This window comes from Chlamydotis macqueenii, chromosome 5 (assembly GCF_036417535.1).
Source record: "Chlamydotis macqueenii isolate bChlMac1 chromosome 5, bChlMac1.mat, whole genome shotgun sequence".
NCBI classification, from domain to species: domain Eukaryota; kingdom Metazoa; phylum Chordata; class Aves; order Otidiformes; family Otididae; genus Chlamydotis; species Chlamydotis macqueenii.
The window spans coordinates 56181496-56198726 of NC_141560.1; the positions used below are offsets into that span (position 1 = coordinate 56181496).

At 34.9% G+C, this 17231-nt stretch overlaps 1 protein-coding gene across 17 annotated transcripts in view; it reads left to right on the top strand.

Moving 5' to 3' along the window:
- The window catches only part of SOX6 (SRY-box transcription factor 6), a 386403-nt gene extending 370110 nt beyond the window's left edge, over positions 1-16293 (top strand). For all 17 annotated transcript variants that reach the window (XM_086748345.1, XM_086748348.1, XM_086748349.1 and 14 more), the window contains 2 exons: positions 1336-1552; positions 9312-16293. In XM_086748345.1, the coding sequence (XP_086604471.1) occupies positions 1336-1552; positions 9312-9615 (521 nt within the window). In that variant the 3' untranslated portion in view covers positions 9616-16293. The remainder of the gene's footprint in view (positions 1-1335; positions 1553-9311) is intronic.
- The last annotated feature ends 938 nt before the right edge of the window (positions 16294-17231 follow it).

Here is a 17231-nt window from a genome sequence, read left to right on the forward strand (position 1 = left end):
GCACTGTTTCAGTGTTGGCAGCTCTAGGGAATCTATATTATTGGTGTGCATTCTGTGAAAAAACTATTAGGAGCATAGTAACTGTATTCATTAAAATGTAAACATCCAGCATAAATATTTCAGAAGTGCCAGCAACTGAGTGTTTTTTAACCATGGAATTAACCTGTCAGTATCTACTCTGCCACAAATAAGTCTATGTCCATATAATATCTGTGCAACTTTTCCAGGACAATGAGAAAAGAGACTGAAATATTAGAACTGACAGAGAGTATTGCTGGCTACGGATAATATTTATACAACTTTTCCATTTGTTGATATATGAAAAATCTTGGTAAAAGAATAGCTTCCAACCCACGCTTACCACAGCTGTAATGGTTTTATTCATCTAAAAGACACTAAAAAGCTATTTTCTGCATTTCTTATCCCCTGGAAAAAAAAAAAAAATCCCTTCTCTATTCAAGTGTTTAGATAGATCCTTATAAACAATACAAGAGATCTGAATACTTTTTCCTCTTCCTGTGTACACTGTGTTAATTTTTAAAGTTTTTTATTGGTGCAGCTTTCAATTAGAGTTTACAGTACCTGAAGTCATGTATGTAATTACAATGTGCTTTCTGTTATACTTTTTTTTTTTTTTAATATGAGTTTGTTAAATGTAACTTTCTCAGTGCAATTCTGTGCATTTATTACACCTGGCTGGAAGGTAATATGCATAGTAGGATTTAAAATATGGCAAGATGCCAATATTATGCCAAGCTTATATCAGAAGATTAGTCAATTTAAGACACCTAGACAGCAAGGGATTTTTCATAATTTTGTTGAATCCGTAAGGTTTTGATAATTTTTTCCTGCTACATAGCAAGGTGTGTATAAACCAAATCCTTATAAAACTACCAGAGAAGCATGTGTTCCCAAGCAATGTGTTAAGCTTTTAACAGTAAATGTATGCTTGTAGATCTTACTTAGCCATAACACTGTGCTTAGTATTACAAAGGTATAGAATTATTCAGATTAATGCTCATATTGTAAAAAAATAAATAGTATTTTGTTCAGTATGAGGCTGAGATTTTGTGAAGTAACTATTGATTTTAAGTGCACTTGTTTAATAGAGATTTATATATATTTGGTCTGCAGCAATATCTGAAAGTTAACGTTCTTTTAAGGTGTCTTAGGTTGTGCATCTTAATATATGTGCTGGCTGATGTAAATTCAAATCAGTTTATTTAACTAACTTATTTAAAACTTGTTTATGATGGCAAGAAGTCATGTTGAAAGCTGTATGTGGAAAGCTAAACCTGCTTTACTTGAGCCCTCACTGATGTTTTGTGTTAATAGGATCTCGCTGGAAGTCCATGTCAAATCAAGAGAAACAACCTTATTATGAAGAGCAGGCACGGCTAAGTAAAATCCACCTAGAAAAGTATCCTAATTACAAATACAAACCTCGACCAAAACGTACCTGCATCGTTGATGGAAAGAAATTGCGTATTGGTGAATACAAACAACTCATGAGGTCTCGAAGACAGGAGATGAGGCAGTTTTTTACCGTAGGGTGAGTACTATTGTTGCAATTGTTTTCAAAGAGAGAGCATGCTTTTTGAAAACAAATAGACTTATCCGGTTAAGTCACTGACTAATGTCATTTAGAAGGTAAGGATTTGAACCTGTAAAACCTTATTAAAAACATAAGATGGAATATGGAGCTATCAGCTTGCCACTGAATGCTGATTATGAGACTGATTGTGGAATTCTTTAAAGTCAAAAGAACTTGTTTCCCATTAGCCTGAAAAATTTGAATCATGTCTTCTGTGAGTTATTAGTAAGCTAATCCATTTTGGGTTAGTAATGACCCCAGGATCGTTTCCTAAATTAAGACAAGAACAAAGAGAAAAAGATTATTCCAATGTAGAACAAGGAGTCAGAAGAGGGGGAAAGGGAAAAGAGACAGGATAATAGCAGTTACATTAGGAATACACATGACTGAATGATATCATAGCATGAGGCTATTAGGAATTTTGTTATATATAGAACTGTGGAAAAAATATTTTTAAGAAATAAATGTTTTAGGAAGAGTCTTTCAAGTCGTGCATAGATATACTGGGTAGATTTACAACTCGGAATATATGACTTGAAAAGATCCTGGCACAATTTCAAAAACATTGTGTGTTTTTTAACAGTATTTCCTCTAGTCTTCAGCAGAGAAAGCAGCACTATGAAAGATCTACAGGCTAAAGATAACAAAATCCAGTGAAACAACTGCACCATAACTGATTTCTATCTCCTGTTTTTTTTTTATGAATTAATCTGTGATGCTCAGTGCTCTAACACAATGTTTCTGGTAGCTTACAGAGTCTAAAAGCTATCTCCAGTGCCAGCCTTTCCAAATTCACAATGTTCTGCTTATTTCTCTAATCACAATAGTCTCCTTTTGTTGGGTACTTCACTACCAGATAATTGACCTTGACGTCGATTATGTGTCCTCATTTTTGGCTTAGGATGCAGAACTCCTGTTGCAGTCAATTATTTTGTGGTACAGCCTGCAACAATGTAGGCTCTTTCTTCAATCAGTAAATAGAAGTGGTTTTGATATCTTGAAATAACCTTTCAGTGTACAGTTTTGACATTGTTTTTTATTCTTTGCTCTAAGGGAAATTGTTTACTAATAGGCTTCCATCAAAATTGTACATACAACTCTAAATAGAAATCTGAATTTATGCAGCACATCACAAATTATAATCAGATTGAGAGAATGAAACTCTAGCTTATGTCTTCCAAAGCAGATTGACAGACCAAATCACATCTAGACAAGAAATGAAAAATAAATGCCAAAACAGCAATCTGAACAATTTGAGAATTGTTTGCTAATTCAAAACAGTATTAAGCAGTAGCATTTTACACATTGGAAGTGGTGGCTAAATATGGAGGTGAATATGCAGGATGGATTTAAGAAACTTCTAACAGTGCCTACTTAAAGAGTGATATTATGATTTAAAAAAAATATATCATGAAAACTATTCAAAATTAAACTGCTGGTGCAACTTAAATGTACCATATTTCTCATATATCAAACAGTATGATCACAAAGACCATAAGAATGTCATCATTTTATTGAAAGGATTGGTTCTAATTCATATTTATGCTAAGTCCACTTCACCATGTGCTATCAATGTTGAGGATGTTTTAAAGTAAGAGTAGATTACCTTTGTGTACTTATATAATCATGCAGTGGACTTTACTGGAAACAAATAATTTTAGTTACGCAAGTGATGAAAAAGGGGGTATGAAGTCTAATGGATGTGTTCAGTAAGGGTGAAATGAGATCCACGTTGCAGTTCAATGTGTGAAAAAATCAGACCAGGACAGGTTTTTTGAACTGAAACATAACACATGGCATCATTTATTTCAGCAGAATAGTTTGCTGAGTAATAAAAAGCAATATTTCATCCAAATCAGATTATAATTAAGTGAAACACAGTAACGGAGCGCATCAATTTCTTAAACTTACTCTTCCTTGTGTTTAACGTAAAAATCGTCAGCTGAAAGAGTTTTCCTAACTGACCTCATACACTCATTATTTTTCCACTGTTTTGATGGAACAAACAGCATAAACCATCCTTCAGAACTGTAGATATGGGAGTTGAGATGCAGTTTCCTTTTCAGAATGAAATAGGAGACAAATGTGGTTTTTTAGGATTGAATATACTCTGTGTTTACAGTAGATATTTCAGTGTAAGACAGAGAACAAAAGTACAAAATAGACTCCAATGAAATGTGCCAAGTGCTTCAAACTGCTTGAAATCCTGCTATTTTTTCTTTCTTTTTTTTAAAGAACATACCAATTAAGTGAGGAATGAGTATGCCAAAATGGCAAAAAATTATCAGCACAGAATAAAAAGATAAATAGAAGATGTGTGAAGAGAAAGATAGACCTTCAAAACAGGTGGAGGAAAGTATAACTAGCAAGAAAAATTATATTCTTTCATATTTGTGTTTGGTATTCTCTTATACCAAATGTACATTTATGGCTTAGGCAATCCAGTAAGGGCTAGTTTCTATCAGATTCCCTTGGGTAAGCCATTGGCTAGCATAGGATAATCCTGCCATGTGTACAAGGAAAACACGTCCCACCACAAACATAGAGTTTTACACTGCTTGAACTTTTAAAATGCAAAAAATTCACACTCCTTACTTCAGTGAGCCTCAATCTTTCATAAACATTGGTAAGATGCACAGAAGTTGTTTAGAGAATCTCGATATACAAACTAGCCAGGCTTTAAAATAAAATAGAGAAATAAGCTAATGAATGGCTAGGTTCTGATCTGATTTTTGAAGAAAAGCTTCCAAATAATTGAGCAAGAGTGAAGATTTCTTGGGATAAATAGGGCAGGAAAGTCATATTTTGAGATAAATGCTATATATGTGATAGACCAGCACAAAAATCTAGGAACTGGCAAACATTTTAAAGAACTGAGTGGAACTTAAAATGTGTGTGGGCCTTCTTTTGTGTCCCTATATGAATTTTGTTCCAAATGAGGCAAATAATACACAGAAATAATTCATGTTTAATGCAGAGTGTATTATAAATTTGCTGGTTTTAATCTAGTGGAAGTTGAATCTGAAGCCAGCTATGTCTTTAAAATAAGGGAGTTGTTTTTAATAATAAAATTATTAATAGGAAGTTGCTAATGATAACTTCAGTGTAAGCTAATCCCTGAATAGACTTCAAGTGATTTACAATTTATCTTCGATAGTACTTTTTTTTTTTTTTGTAATCCATAAATAAATGTGAACTAACAAATGGTTCATATATAAACCATAAATTCAGACATTTTAAATTAAGAGTCTGTCTTTTGTTGTCTTGTCTTACAAAAATAATTCAATTCTCAGTAATTTTTAGTGTAATACACTCTAAATACAAGTATATAATATATACATTTCTCTCCTAAATTATGTAAGCAGTAACCTTTTTTTGTCTTTTACCAGTGTAAAATGTTTAGAATAAAGTCTTTATAGTGTTTATAACTACTGTACACACATAGTCTGAATGTTGCTAGACTACGGTTTTGAATAAGGCTGTAATATTATACTCCTGTAGCTTGAACTTAAAGTAAGTACACAATGGGTGCTTTTGTGAGATTTACTCTTATTTCATTCCTTATGGGAATGTAAGCTTCAGGGGTGTGTAGCATATAAGCATTTTTCTTAATGCAATTGATTTTGCTTCAGTCATTTAAAGAGCTGTCAGAAAATAGTTGGGAGGGGATCAGAAAACAATGGTAATTTGCCAATTTAGATGTTTAGCTGGTTTTGCAGAAGTCAAAACTGGAATGTTCTCCAGGAAAATCCTAAGAATATTAATGCCACAAACTTGTGAGCAGGTCAATTGGTCTAAGAATTTTCATGTTACCTCCTTTTTTATATTTAACTAACTGTTTTGGGCCAAGTCTTTGGCCCCAGACTGGACAGACATGTTAGCAATACTGGCAGAGCAGAGAGGGAAGCATCCTGTAGTAACTGGCCACATAAAGATTTCTTTGGCAAAGAGGAGATGGTGGAGATAGCAGTGGTTTGAAGCCAGGCTACATAGTCATACATCACCGTTCCTCACAGATCTGAAGAGAGAGGAAGATTAATGTTGCATTCTGGAAATCTTAAACATTCAGAAAACATCCTTGCTTTAACCAGGTGCAACTGAGCTGAATTGTAACCGGTAGCTTTCAGTAAAGCTAGTATTTATTTTCTCACTCCAAGGTCCTATGATAGGCAAAATTCTAGCTAGATATAAGGATTAAACATATGGAATTTAATGTTATTAAAAATACCATTAACATGAATGCCTTTAAGAACTACAAATAAAAGAGAACATAATGGCCAGAGTCATATCTTAGAAACTTCAACTCTTCCTTTCAGGGAGAGCAGTTAGAATTTAAATAAATGCTCCAATTTCTTCCTGCCTCCCCATCCTATAAAATCTATTACTTAGAAAATGATAACATTCATCTCCAGTAACATATGCCTTCCATATAGTTTGTGATATCTTAAAATAAAGTTTTCTGGGAGGTAATGTGACAACTTGAGCAGAATTTACAGTGACAACCTGATCAGGTCTAAATAATAACAGGGCTAAAGCGAGAGGTACGTGTCCAGTTACTGGGGGTGTCTGGGGGCCCATGTTTAAGTGCTAGCAAATTTTTGCTAGCAAATGGGTAGCAATTTGAGACACTTCCCATTTAGGTGGTACAGTTATCAGTTCCACAGTGAGATATAGGTAATTTAAAGCTCACAGGTTTTACCCATCCAGCAGCAGGAATGCACACCACATCTGATTTTTGTCTAACATGTAAAAAAGGACTGCATTTATGAATGAGAAATTCAGTAAGCCTTTAACTTTCCTATTACACTGATCAAGTTCTTTACCAGTTAGATTCATTCTATATTTTGCCATGCATTTGGTGTATTCTCAACTAAAAGATATCTCTGTAAAATCTGCTTCATTACGATCAGATGACCTGCTCCCTTTATGCTTTGAAATAAGTGGTACTTGGACAAATATACCCTGCACCACTGAAATGCAGATATGCAGAAGAGTTTTACTAACTTGATAAGCATTTGAAAAAATATCTGAATTTCTTAACTTCGTCTGTCCTTTAGGGCTTAACGCTGACATCCATCGTTTTATCAAGATACCTCACAGCCCTGTCTTAAACAGATTTTTTTTTCCTTCTTACTGCTTATAAAAGGGCAATTTGCTTCTAGAAAATGCAAACATTTTTGGGCAGAGGGATAGGGGTGAATATTAGGGTTCTGATCCCTAGTATCATCTATATCACAAGAGCAGCTTGCACTCAATCATTCTTTGAGCCTATTCTACAACTCTCATTAGAAGAGTTGTAAAAACAACTTTTCTTAGAACATCTTTTGGCATTAATATTGTGGTGTTCTTTGATTAACACTTGGGGAACACTTTGTTTTATGAATTTATTTATTCTAAGAAATATCGGAAAAAGATTAGTACCAGCAGTTGTTAGATGGGCAGATTAGTGAGAATTAAGTGTGTATGGCCTGGTGACAGCTACGTAGAGTTTTGCTGTGACCATGTGTGGGTTTCTTTTTCCTTTGCTTTGTGGAAACAGTCATCAATGTGAACATTTTCTGCGTTTAAAAGTTGTGGAGTAGGTATATGTTGGTTTTTAACAGTAATAGTTTATACTCCTGACAACATGCGATCCTAAAACAGAAATGTTCCCATGTGAGGTAGGTGTTCAATTTTATGGATAAAGCATTGAAAGATGTTTGCAGAAAATCACTTGCAAGCAAATACATTGGCTGAAAATTGTTTTCACAGAACATTTATCAGACCATTTAAAAAGTGAAAATTTAGTGAAAAAACCCTAGCTGTTTGTAAATCATCTGCAAATCATCATTTGCAAACAGGACTATAATGACTATGTCAAATGAATTACTGCAATGTTTTTGCTCACTGCTAGCCAGGTGTACCATACTTATACAACAGATGTTTGAATTCTGCAAGCTGTGCAGAGGCTTTAAGAGTCTGGCTAGCAGTACCAGCAATGACAGTACTACATGCTATTTTAATATTATCTTAACACAGAGTGTTCATTATTTGACTGTCTGTATTGGTTCTCAAAGTTGAAGGAGTTTGGTTTCCCAGTAACTCTGTGGTGTGATATTTATCAAAATTAGAGTTTGATCAATGAACAATAAAGACTCAACATTTAGGGCCTTGTAAATAAACTTTACATTATTTTGTGTATTGGTTTAGCTAATGATTAAGGATTTGTGAGAGAATGGTTTATGGAATGTCCTTTTGAATTTTAGCATAGAATGACACAGTGGTCAAGAAGTTATAGATTCGTTAAACTATTCAAACACATCTGACATTGTTTCTCCTGCTAGAATTATGTAATAGTTCTCTAGTACTTGGTCAATATTACTCTAAAGAAGGTTGGGAATACATTGAAATATATGATTCTTTAAATAGATTATGCAAATTGGGTGTATGTTCAATAACTAGTCAATACTAAAACAGCATCTTCCAGGGCACTTAGGTATTTCGGGTACTGGAGTATTCAGTGCTACATCTAAAGTACCATGGAGATTCTCTTCCTTCAGACAAGTTACATCCCTTCTTTTTCTCTTAGCTTTACTAAAGGTAATAATCCAGAAATAATATGAGAATATTTGTATAAGTATTTTAATATAGAAAGTATATTATTAGTTGATTAACCCAAATGTAAGAAGTAGATTTAATTAATTTGCAGCCAATAAGAGCTTGACCATGGATTGAGTTCAGCAACCTGACCTTTACTCAAGAGAGTATTTGAATATACATACATCACTGTAAGAAGAGACATTGCATCACAGTACAACTATGTACATGCTTACAGTAAAGCTTGTGTTAAATTGCTTGACTGTGAGTGTTATAAGCCTATTTTAGTTGAAGTGTGGTATTGCTCCGGTATGCTTAAAATGACACACACATGAAAAAGACAATATTACAAGTTAGATATCTGAAGGTAAGATGTGTCAAAAGAAGAGGTAGTGCACCCTTAATTGAGTCTTCCCATGTATTTGCATTGTCAAAATAAATCAGATCTGACATTAGGTCCTCAGGACAGTCTTAATTTCTGTAGAATGTCTGTTACCATAGAAAAAAGAGTATTTATCATTTTTTAAAAAAGTACTTTGCTTCAAAAACTCAGTCTTACACATTAAATTCTGAAGAACAAGTGGCATTCTTATAGTGGATTTAAATAAATATCAAAAGCCAGCAATAAAAGATCAAAAGTATTTCTAAGTGACCTAGGAATCTACCTAGCACTTAAATAGTAAATTACATACTTAGAGTTAGACAATGTTACTTAGTCACTTGTCTGCCACTGTAGGTACTTACAGGTAATTGTGAGGTCCCTTCATTAGTAGAAGTTCTTATCAGGAATTTGGAGGATTTAGATTTTGGATACATGATGTCTACAGTAGCAGTTAGGCATCACAGGTGCCTGAAGCCCTTTGATGATCTCTGTCCAAGTGCTAGTTTGTAGTATTGTTTAAATAAACACATAAAATATATAAAAGAATCAATGTCTGGTAGTTACTAAACAGTTTACTCTCCAGTTGTTTTTGAGGGGAGCTAAGATGAACCAATTCCATATGGGGCTGGACTGTGAGCCCCAGAGGAATGCATGCAGCCTTTCTAGAAACCCACCCAGTTTTCTCTCTTTTGGTCTTGCAGAAGGTCTTCCCTCCTCTGAATACAGGAAATCACATTCCCCTCTTGTTTTTCCTTCCAGACAACAGCCTCAAATTCCAATCACCACAGGAACAGGGGTTGTCTATCCTGGTGCTATTACTATGGCGACTACTACGCCATCACCTCAGATGACATCAGATTGCTCGAGCACCTCTGCCAGCCCTGAGCCCAGCATCCCCGTCATTCAGAGCACTTACGGTATGAAGACGGACAGCGGAAGCCTTGCTGGAAATGAAATGATAAATGGAGAGGATGAAATAGAAATGTACGAGGACTATGAGGATGATCCCAAATCAGACTATAGCAGTGAAAATGAAGCCCATGAGGCAGTCAGTGCCAACTAAGGAGTGTCCAGAGAATTAAAGTACTCAGACTCATTTGGGGTTTTTTGGGGTTTTTTGAACAAAAGTTCTTAATGAGCCTGAATGCATGTGTGGCTCCTACAGTTACATCAGCAGAATGGTCTTAAATGTTTCTTAACGTGTGAGACAGATTGTTTCCCTAATTTTTCATGAACTTGGTTTTTTTTTTGTTTGTTTTGTTTTGTTTTGTTTTGTTTTTTTAATTTAGATGAAGACATATATTAAATTTCAGACATCAGGACTTGAAAACTTATATGAATCAATAGCTGTCTTACAAGTCTTACCTTTTGTCTTTTTCCTTTTGGATGCTGATAAAGGTTTAAGTTACTGTTTTAGATGGGGGTTTTACATTCTCACTCAGGTATGCTGTGCCAGCCTACAGGTCGTGAATGTGTTTTTATTCTGGGTTATTTTAGAAAACAAAAACTGCAGATTTAATATTGTGAAACAGAACAAGTCCGCAAGTGTGCACATTTGTGCATCATAGCTTCTCTTTAAAAAATAGTCTCTGAATTCCATTTTTTTTTTCCATATGTATAGTTGAACTTCTGATGTGCCAAACTTTTCATAACTTTTGAATCTTAACATTTAAAAAAAAAAGTCTTAAAGGAGACACTGTAAAGTCTTAGACAATCCTTTGGCATCTTAAAAAAATGATATATAAAACCTAATTTTTTTCCAGAATATGGTAAAGTACTCAGGAATCTGGAGACAGAATATTCTTAAGTAGTGAACATGATTGCCATAGTGCATGTGCCCAATTGCTTTTGCCTCTTGATGTGCCATTAGTGTGAAATTTTAAGTAAGCACAAAAGAGCGATCACCAGCTATGGACGGGCCTGTCTTAGCAGTGTGAGGCCACCTCTGATTACATTCTCTACCCTTTTGCTTTTAACCCTTGCATTCAGTCTTAACACATTTTCTCTTAAATAATTTATTCATTCCAGAATGTCAAGGGTCCAAATACTTAATATTTATTTTTTAAAAGTACTGTTGGTGGCATTACACTTACAATTCCTGATTGATATTTTAAAGAGTCCCTTCTTTCTCCTCCCCTAGATTACACAGGTATATGAAAATAAAAGTGCACCTGCTACTAAAATGAACATGACATTTATGAATGACAAATTCAGTTGTTCCTGTAACACTGTATGTTCAAGGAGCACTTGGAAACACTCTGCTATATGTAATGCAAAATAAAGTGAGTACTTTTATATGTACATACAGTACAAATATTCCTAAAAAAAATCATGTTTATAGTTATAAATCTCTATACTTAGACAGACAAGAAAAGACACATGTAAAATCCAAGCTGCACATGGAGTCCACCGTGATGAATTTTCAGGGCCTGTAGAATCCTGCAGTGAATCATGGCTCTGTACATCATGTTCCTGTAGTCACCTGAAAGAACAGTTTTCTACCTTAAGTATTTATGGAGTGATTTATATGTGAGACTTCTAATGGGGGAGGGAGGGACACACAAATATCTGACTTGCAAAGCTGGGAAAATGGTGCATCAACAAAAATTATTGAGTATTAGTCATGTGGGAATGTGAGCCAGATCTTGACGAATGCTTGTCAAGTGCTTTGGGATCTTTAGATGTAAGGTAATACAGAAACTAACATTTTGATTTGTATTGCTACTAGGAACAATGCGATTGCTAGAGAAAATTCTGGAAAATATACAAGAAAGACATATTAAAAGATTGCAAATTTATTAAATTTCAGAGGCAGTGAAGAAATTGCCTGTATTTTTTCCCTCACACTCCACTCCTGCTCACAAATACATCACTGTATATATATGCAGATCCAGTGGGCCTAAAGAACACATGTGCTGAAGCTCCTCAACTCCCTCAGCTTCTCTTTTAAATTGGATATGTTCAGCATATTGGTGATAAATTCAGACTCAGGCTAAGAGGTATATGAGTGGGCCTAGAGCAACTCATCTTAATGTCTGTGGGAATCTTCCCACAGAGCTGAATGGGCTTTGTTTAAGGCCTAAATAATGAAAGAAGTATAGTGTTAATGCTGGCTATCCTTGTGCTGTCGTCCTATCTTGCAGAAATTCATGTGAGGTGCAATGACAAGATGCTATATCAGGAGCAGTCATTTTCCTCATAGCCCCACTAACACTTATCTGGGCAGAGATAGCCATTGTTGCCACTGTAGGAATCACATTTAAATGTGCAAGAACCACCCCCAAGACAAAGAAGATTGTTCGATTTACAGGACAATTTATAAAGATAATTGCATAGAAACACAATGGTCAAATTTCTCTGACCATTTTGTAATTTGGAACAAAATCCTATATTTTTAATATTTATTTAAATGTGTTTTGAGTCCATGTCTAATAAGCAATAAACTGGTCTAGCCAAGACTTTAAAGGCATATGCTGTTTCATTAGCTGGTGAGCGCCCTCTTTAAGCTGGCTAAGGTACTCATAGAAAGTGGTTTTTCTTATAATTGCTTGGGATTTTGAACTGGTTTTAATACATTCAGCTCAGATTGGGGGGAGGATACCATTATTTCCTAAAAAAAATGCCTATTTATTAATGTCTTACATAATTCTTCAGTTAGAAGTATCTCTCCCTCCCCCAATGTCACTTTCTTTTTCTCTTCCTCTCTTTTTTTCTGGTTTTGTTGCATAGGTAGAATGCTGTATTGCTAGCATTGTATTTTATGTAATTATTTTTTTTTTGCACAAAGGCAAACATTTAGATTAGTTGGTTAATTTTTTAAAATTTTATGACCATGCCAAAATAATATTCTGCAGGCTTGTGGAGAACAAAGGACTGTTCTTTAGGACTGAAACTTGATTTTGCTTGTAGTACAAAAAAACACACACTCACAGATGTTGTTTCGTAAGTGTTATAAGCACTGGATATAAATGGTATTTTTTATCACTTCTGACTAATGTGAAACTGTTGTACGAAAACTACATGAACAAAAGTCATCTGTTTCGACTCGTGTGGGCCTGCCTCACAGTTGCCGGATTTGAGTCATTTTTATGTCTTGTTATTTCATTTATTTATGCAAAATACATGTATGTATGAACACTTTGTTTTAGCTCCAGCCCTGCCTCAGTGCTGATGCTCTGTATATTAGAGCCACATTCTTGAAAATAACTGGCTGTTCAGGAATCGCCAGCTGGTAAAAATTGCATTTATTGGCTGGGGGAACGGGGGAGGAACATATCTGAATTTGAATTGTGCATATGAGCATTTTATTCTATTTATTAGCCGACATTGGCTCTAAAATGTCACTAGAAATCAAGGAAGGACAATCATAAGGATAAAAACCAATATTTTTACTTCATTAATTGGAGCTCAAAACAAAGTTTTTGATTAATTTACCATCTCATTTTAGATTTTTTTTTTAAATTGTGTAAATATAACATAGGAAATAGAATTTTATTTTTTGTTCATGGATACTAGTGAAGTATAAGTTATGTATTTACTTTTGTTCTATATCAGTGTATGTTGGTCCATATTAAATGCTGACAAGTCACTGTACCTCATGTAGATGCTGAATTTACATCCACAGTGTGAGCGCAGTATTGTGGACCTGTAGCTGGGACAGCAAGATGCCTCACTTGTGCTCTCACTATTTTTAATCGCATATTCCACAAACACAGAATACTTTCTTCTTTTTTAGAAAGTTGATACATTAAACATACCAAATTTCTGATATATTTGATAGGAAACACAGTCAGTCTTCTGAATACAAGTAAAACTGATGAGATATTTTACTTCTTAACAAGAATGACATTTCGAAGTCAAAAGCATATCCCTGGAAAGATTATAATGACTAAGATGGCCCTTGCAACGCAGTCAAGACTTAATAAATCGAGCCTTTATTTTCTACATTCATTAAATCATGTTATTGTTGTATTAGCCTATAATACCAGGGGAAATTGTTCACACAATGCACAAAGAGGACTTGTGGAATTGCTTGTTAAGCATTGTGTTTCAGCCCACCTTAATAACTCTGACCGAAAAAAATAACAACTTCATTCAGGTAATGCACAAATATAGTAATACTATTTTCTCTGTGAACAGATAGTTTATTTAATTAATAGATACAACATTTCCTTTTTGAAAAATTATAGAATACTTATTTTCAAGAGAAGAACACTCCTAAAACAGTTTGATACCAGCTAGAATAGTTCACTTCATATTTCAAAAGAATGGAAGAGAAAAGTCTTAATGGAAACAGAACTGCTTTCCAGGGTTCAGGTTTACGTGGAGAAATTATTCTAACAAAGTGGCCCAATTCTGGTCTGCCTGTATGTTTGGGCATCACCATTTAGCTTGCAAAATCACCTGCTTAGAATATATGCAATGTGCTCCTAAATCAGTGTGCTCAGGTGCAGCATGAGGCAGGGGGAGGGCAAAAGATGGGATTGCTCCAGGATGGGGATGCAAAACAAACAGCAACATTAGTCACAATAAATACGATACCCTGTGCAAAGTGTACAACAGTCAGCTATGGGCAGTTCCTGCTTTGAGTATGAACACAACCACCTCCCAACACAATCTAAAACGTAGTCTTCTCTCTGGGTTGGCTTTCTGGTTTTGTTTTTTGGTCATATCAAACACATGGCATTTCAAAATCATTTCCTAGCAAAACATACTACAAGATTAACACCCTCATCCTCCCCTAGAAAAACACTTACGTACCTGCTTAATATTAAGCATGGTCATGAGGACCAGTAAAGTGTTGGCGTTAAGCAGGGCAAACTTTGCTGAGCCAGGGCCACAGTGCAAACAACTGCACTGGAGATGCAGCCCGCAGAATGTATGATAGAGTTCTTCATGTTTTCAGGAGAAGTTAATGAATGGGCTTGGACCCTTGGTGTTTTGCATGCTTTTTAAAGATTCAAGTTGGCACTTAAGCATGTTCATTTAAAAGAATGATACTATGTGACCTGATTTGATCTTTTACAAAACACTTACTCATTTTCCTTTAAAAAAAATTTCCCCCAACCCTTTTTTTAACGTAACCCATTAATGTCTGTGATTTTTCTCAGATCAAACTACATTTTTGATATGCTGTAATGTCCTCTACAGAAGGGAAAAAAAAAGTATATGCAAATATATTTCATTTTAATCCATTGCCCTTTTTTAACTACCAGACTTGATGGAAATGGTGACAAAGAAGTATTCTGAGATTTCACATGCTGGGTAAAAAGGAGGTGGGGTGGGGTGAACTGGACTAAAGGAAAACTTATCAATTTGGTATTTATGGCAATATGAAAGCTATAAAGCAACTTAGTGACATGGCTTGCTTTGTAATTTCCACTTTCTAAAAACCACAAGTGAGGTCCTTGGTGCTCTTGGAGTATGGGGAATGTGCAAATATTTAACTGTTTGTATGCTGCACATTGCAGACCTGCTAGTGTGCATTCTCCATTTGTCTTCCTTTGTCATTTGTGTTTTGCTTTCTAGAAAGCAACATTTTTTTTCCCCGTACCCTTCTTCAGCTTGTAGCAAACTAGAATGCTTAGCATTTATGTTCATTCATTATTGAATTTCCCATGTAAAATTTTTTTTTATTACATTAAGACAAGCTTATAAGCTGTTACTACATAACTTATCTTACTGTAACTCTTATTTCCTGACATTGTAATTTGTTTGTGATGTATATTGTGAGATTGTACTCTATGTTAATTTAATCAGCACAATTCACTGACATGCTGGACTGACATGCTAGCTGCTGTTTCAAATTGTAAAGTTTGTGTAGAGCTGTTGGGACAACTGAGACTCTCTTGTTAAGGTACTATGCTTTGATTCCTATAGCAACACTGTGGGTGCGGCTCTTGACGGCGAGGGCTGCTCATTGAACACCCACTGGCTAACTTAATGGGCAGGTTTTCTTTGTAGAAATTCTATATACAACGCAGGTACCTACCTGGGCCCATGGTCGATAATTATTTGGGCGTTTAGAGGAAAAACTAGTGTCTATTGCTGCTTTGAATATGTTTTAAAGTCTGAAAATGTAAATAGTTTATCAAAAAAAATCTTGTACAGTCCAGTGTAAAGTTTTTAAATGAACTTAAAGGTTGCCATCACATCTCACACTCTCCTCTTAATACAGTAAAAAAAAAAAAGAAAGAAAACAGTTTGCTAAGGATAGTGATTTAAAAAAAAATCTGTTCTCAATTTAAAAAAGAGAATAGTTATTCTTAGCTCTGCTTCATTGCATAAACAGACTTCTTGGATTTTGTTGTGCAGTATTGACGTGAGGTAAATTAAATATTAAATAATCTTTCAGTGGTACTTTTAAAAGTCTTCTCCTCCTCTGCCTCAGTTATTAATGGAAAAGACAAAATTGAAAGACACTGTCCATATACAGTATGTTCTGGTGTACGTTGGCACCTTACCTACATGTTTTGGGTGGGGGGGATTTTTCATTTTTTATTTTTTTTTATTTTTTTTTTTTGCACAAGGTGCTTTCCTGATATGTTAAACATGTCATCCTTAGGTGATACAGTATATGCCATGATAGGGGTTTAGACCCCTCAGGGGAGTGTCTATAAGACTGCCTATTTATGCTCATTTACCTCAAGACTGTCCTCTCTACCCTTAATCTATTCACCATCACTCCATCTTTTGTACTGCTGTTGACACTTACAAATTAAAGATAAATTTTGTTTTATGAGATGTGTGTGTGACTTATTCTATGCATCCTTTATGATTCCTTTGAAGTTAGCATTGAAGATTGACCATGATGAGCTGATGGACAGGAAAATGCAGCTAGGCCTGTTCAGTTGGCCTCCTTTAAATTTGGCAACTGAATCTTCCAGCTCTTAGGTTTTTCCCATGCCTTTCCATTCTACAAAAGCATTTAACACTATATGCTGTAAAAGGCATGCATGATAACCAACTTAATTTGATCATATTCACTGAGTACTGTCAATTTTGTAAACAGGAAGTGTTGTTGGTAGCAACATAATCTCAGAAGGATTTTTATTGAGGAGAAATGAGATAAAAAGGTTCTCATGTTTCTTCTTTCTTTGCCTTTCCCTTTTCCACTGCATATAACATTAAACAAACTAACCAAAGTTGACAACAACAAAAAAAAATATAGTTGCCATATTGCCATGTCTGTAAACTGCTGCCATTTGTGTATTATGATTGACTTTTGACTTAGTAATTAGTCATTGTTCTCACAGGAAAAGAATAAATTACATTGAAGTGTCCTATACTGTAACAGAAATGTAACAGAACATTTTGATTGTGCATTACATCAGATTTCAGCCTAGTTTAATTTATTACTCCAAGGACCCTGAACCATCTCAGTGGGAAAGAATCCTTACTTCCCTGGAGAGAGCATCATACATTAAATTATTAAAAATATGTGATGAAATACTTCAGCATCAAAAGTGGATGTAATGAAGTTCCTGACCAATGTGATATAATGGATAAATATGTACATTTTGACTTGTTCAATTTAAGCTTTGGTTTCTGGTAAGCAATCCACTAGGTACTCAGTCAAGCTGCAATACTAAAGCGATCTTGAGGAGAAGGCAGAAAAAAAACCCCTGTGTTTCTGCTACCGAATCTACAACAGTTTGACAAAATGTGGCAATGTCCACA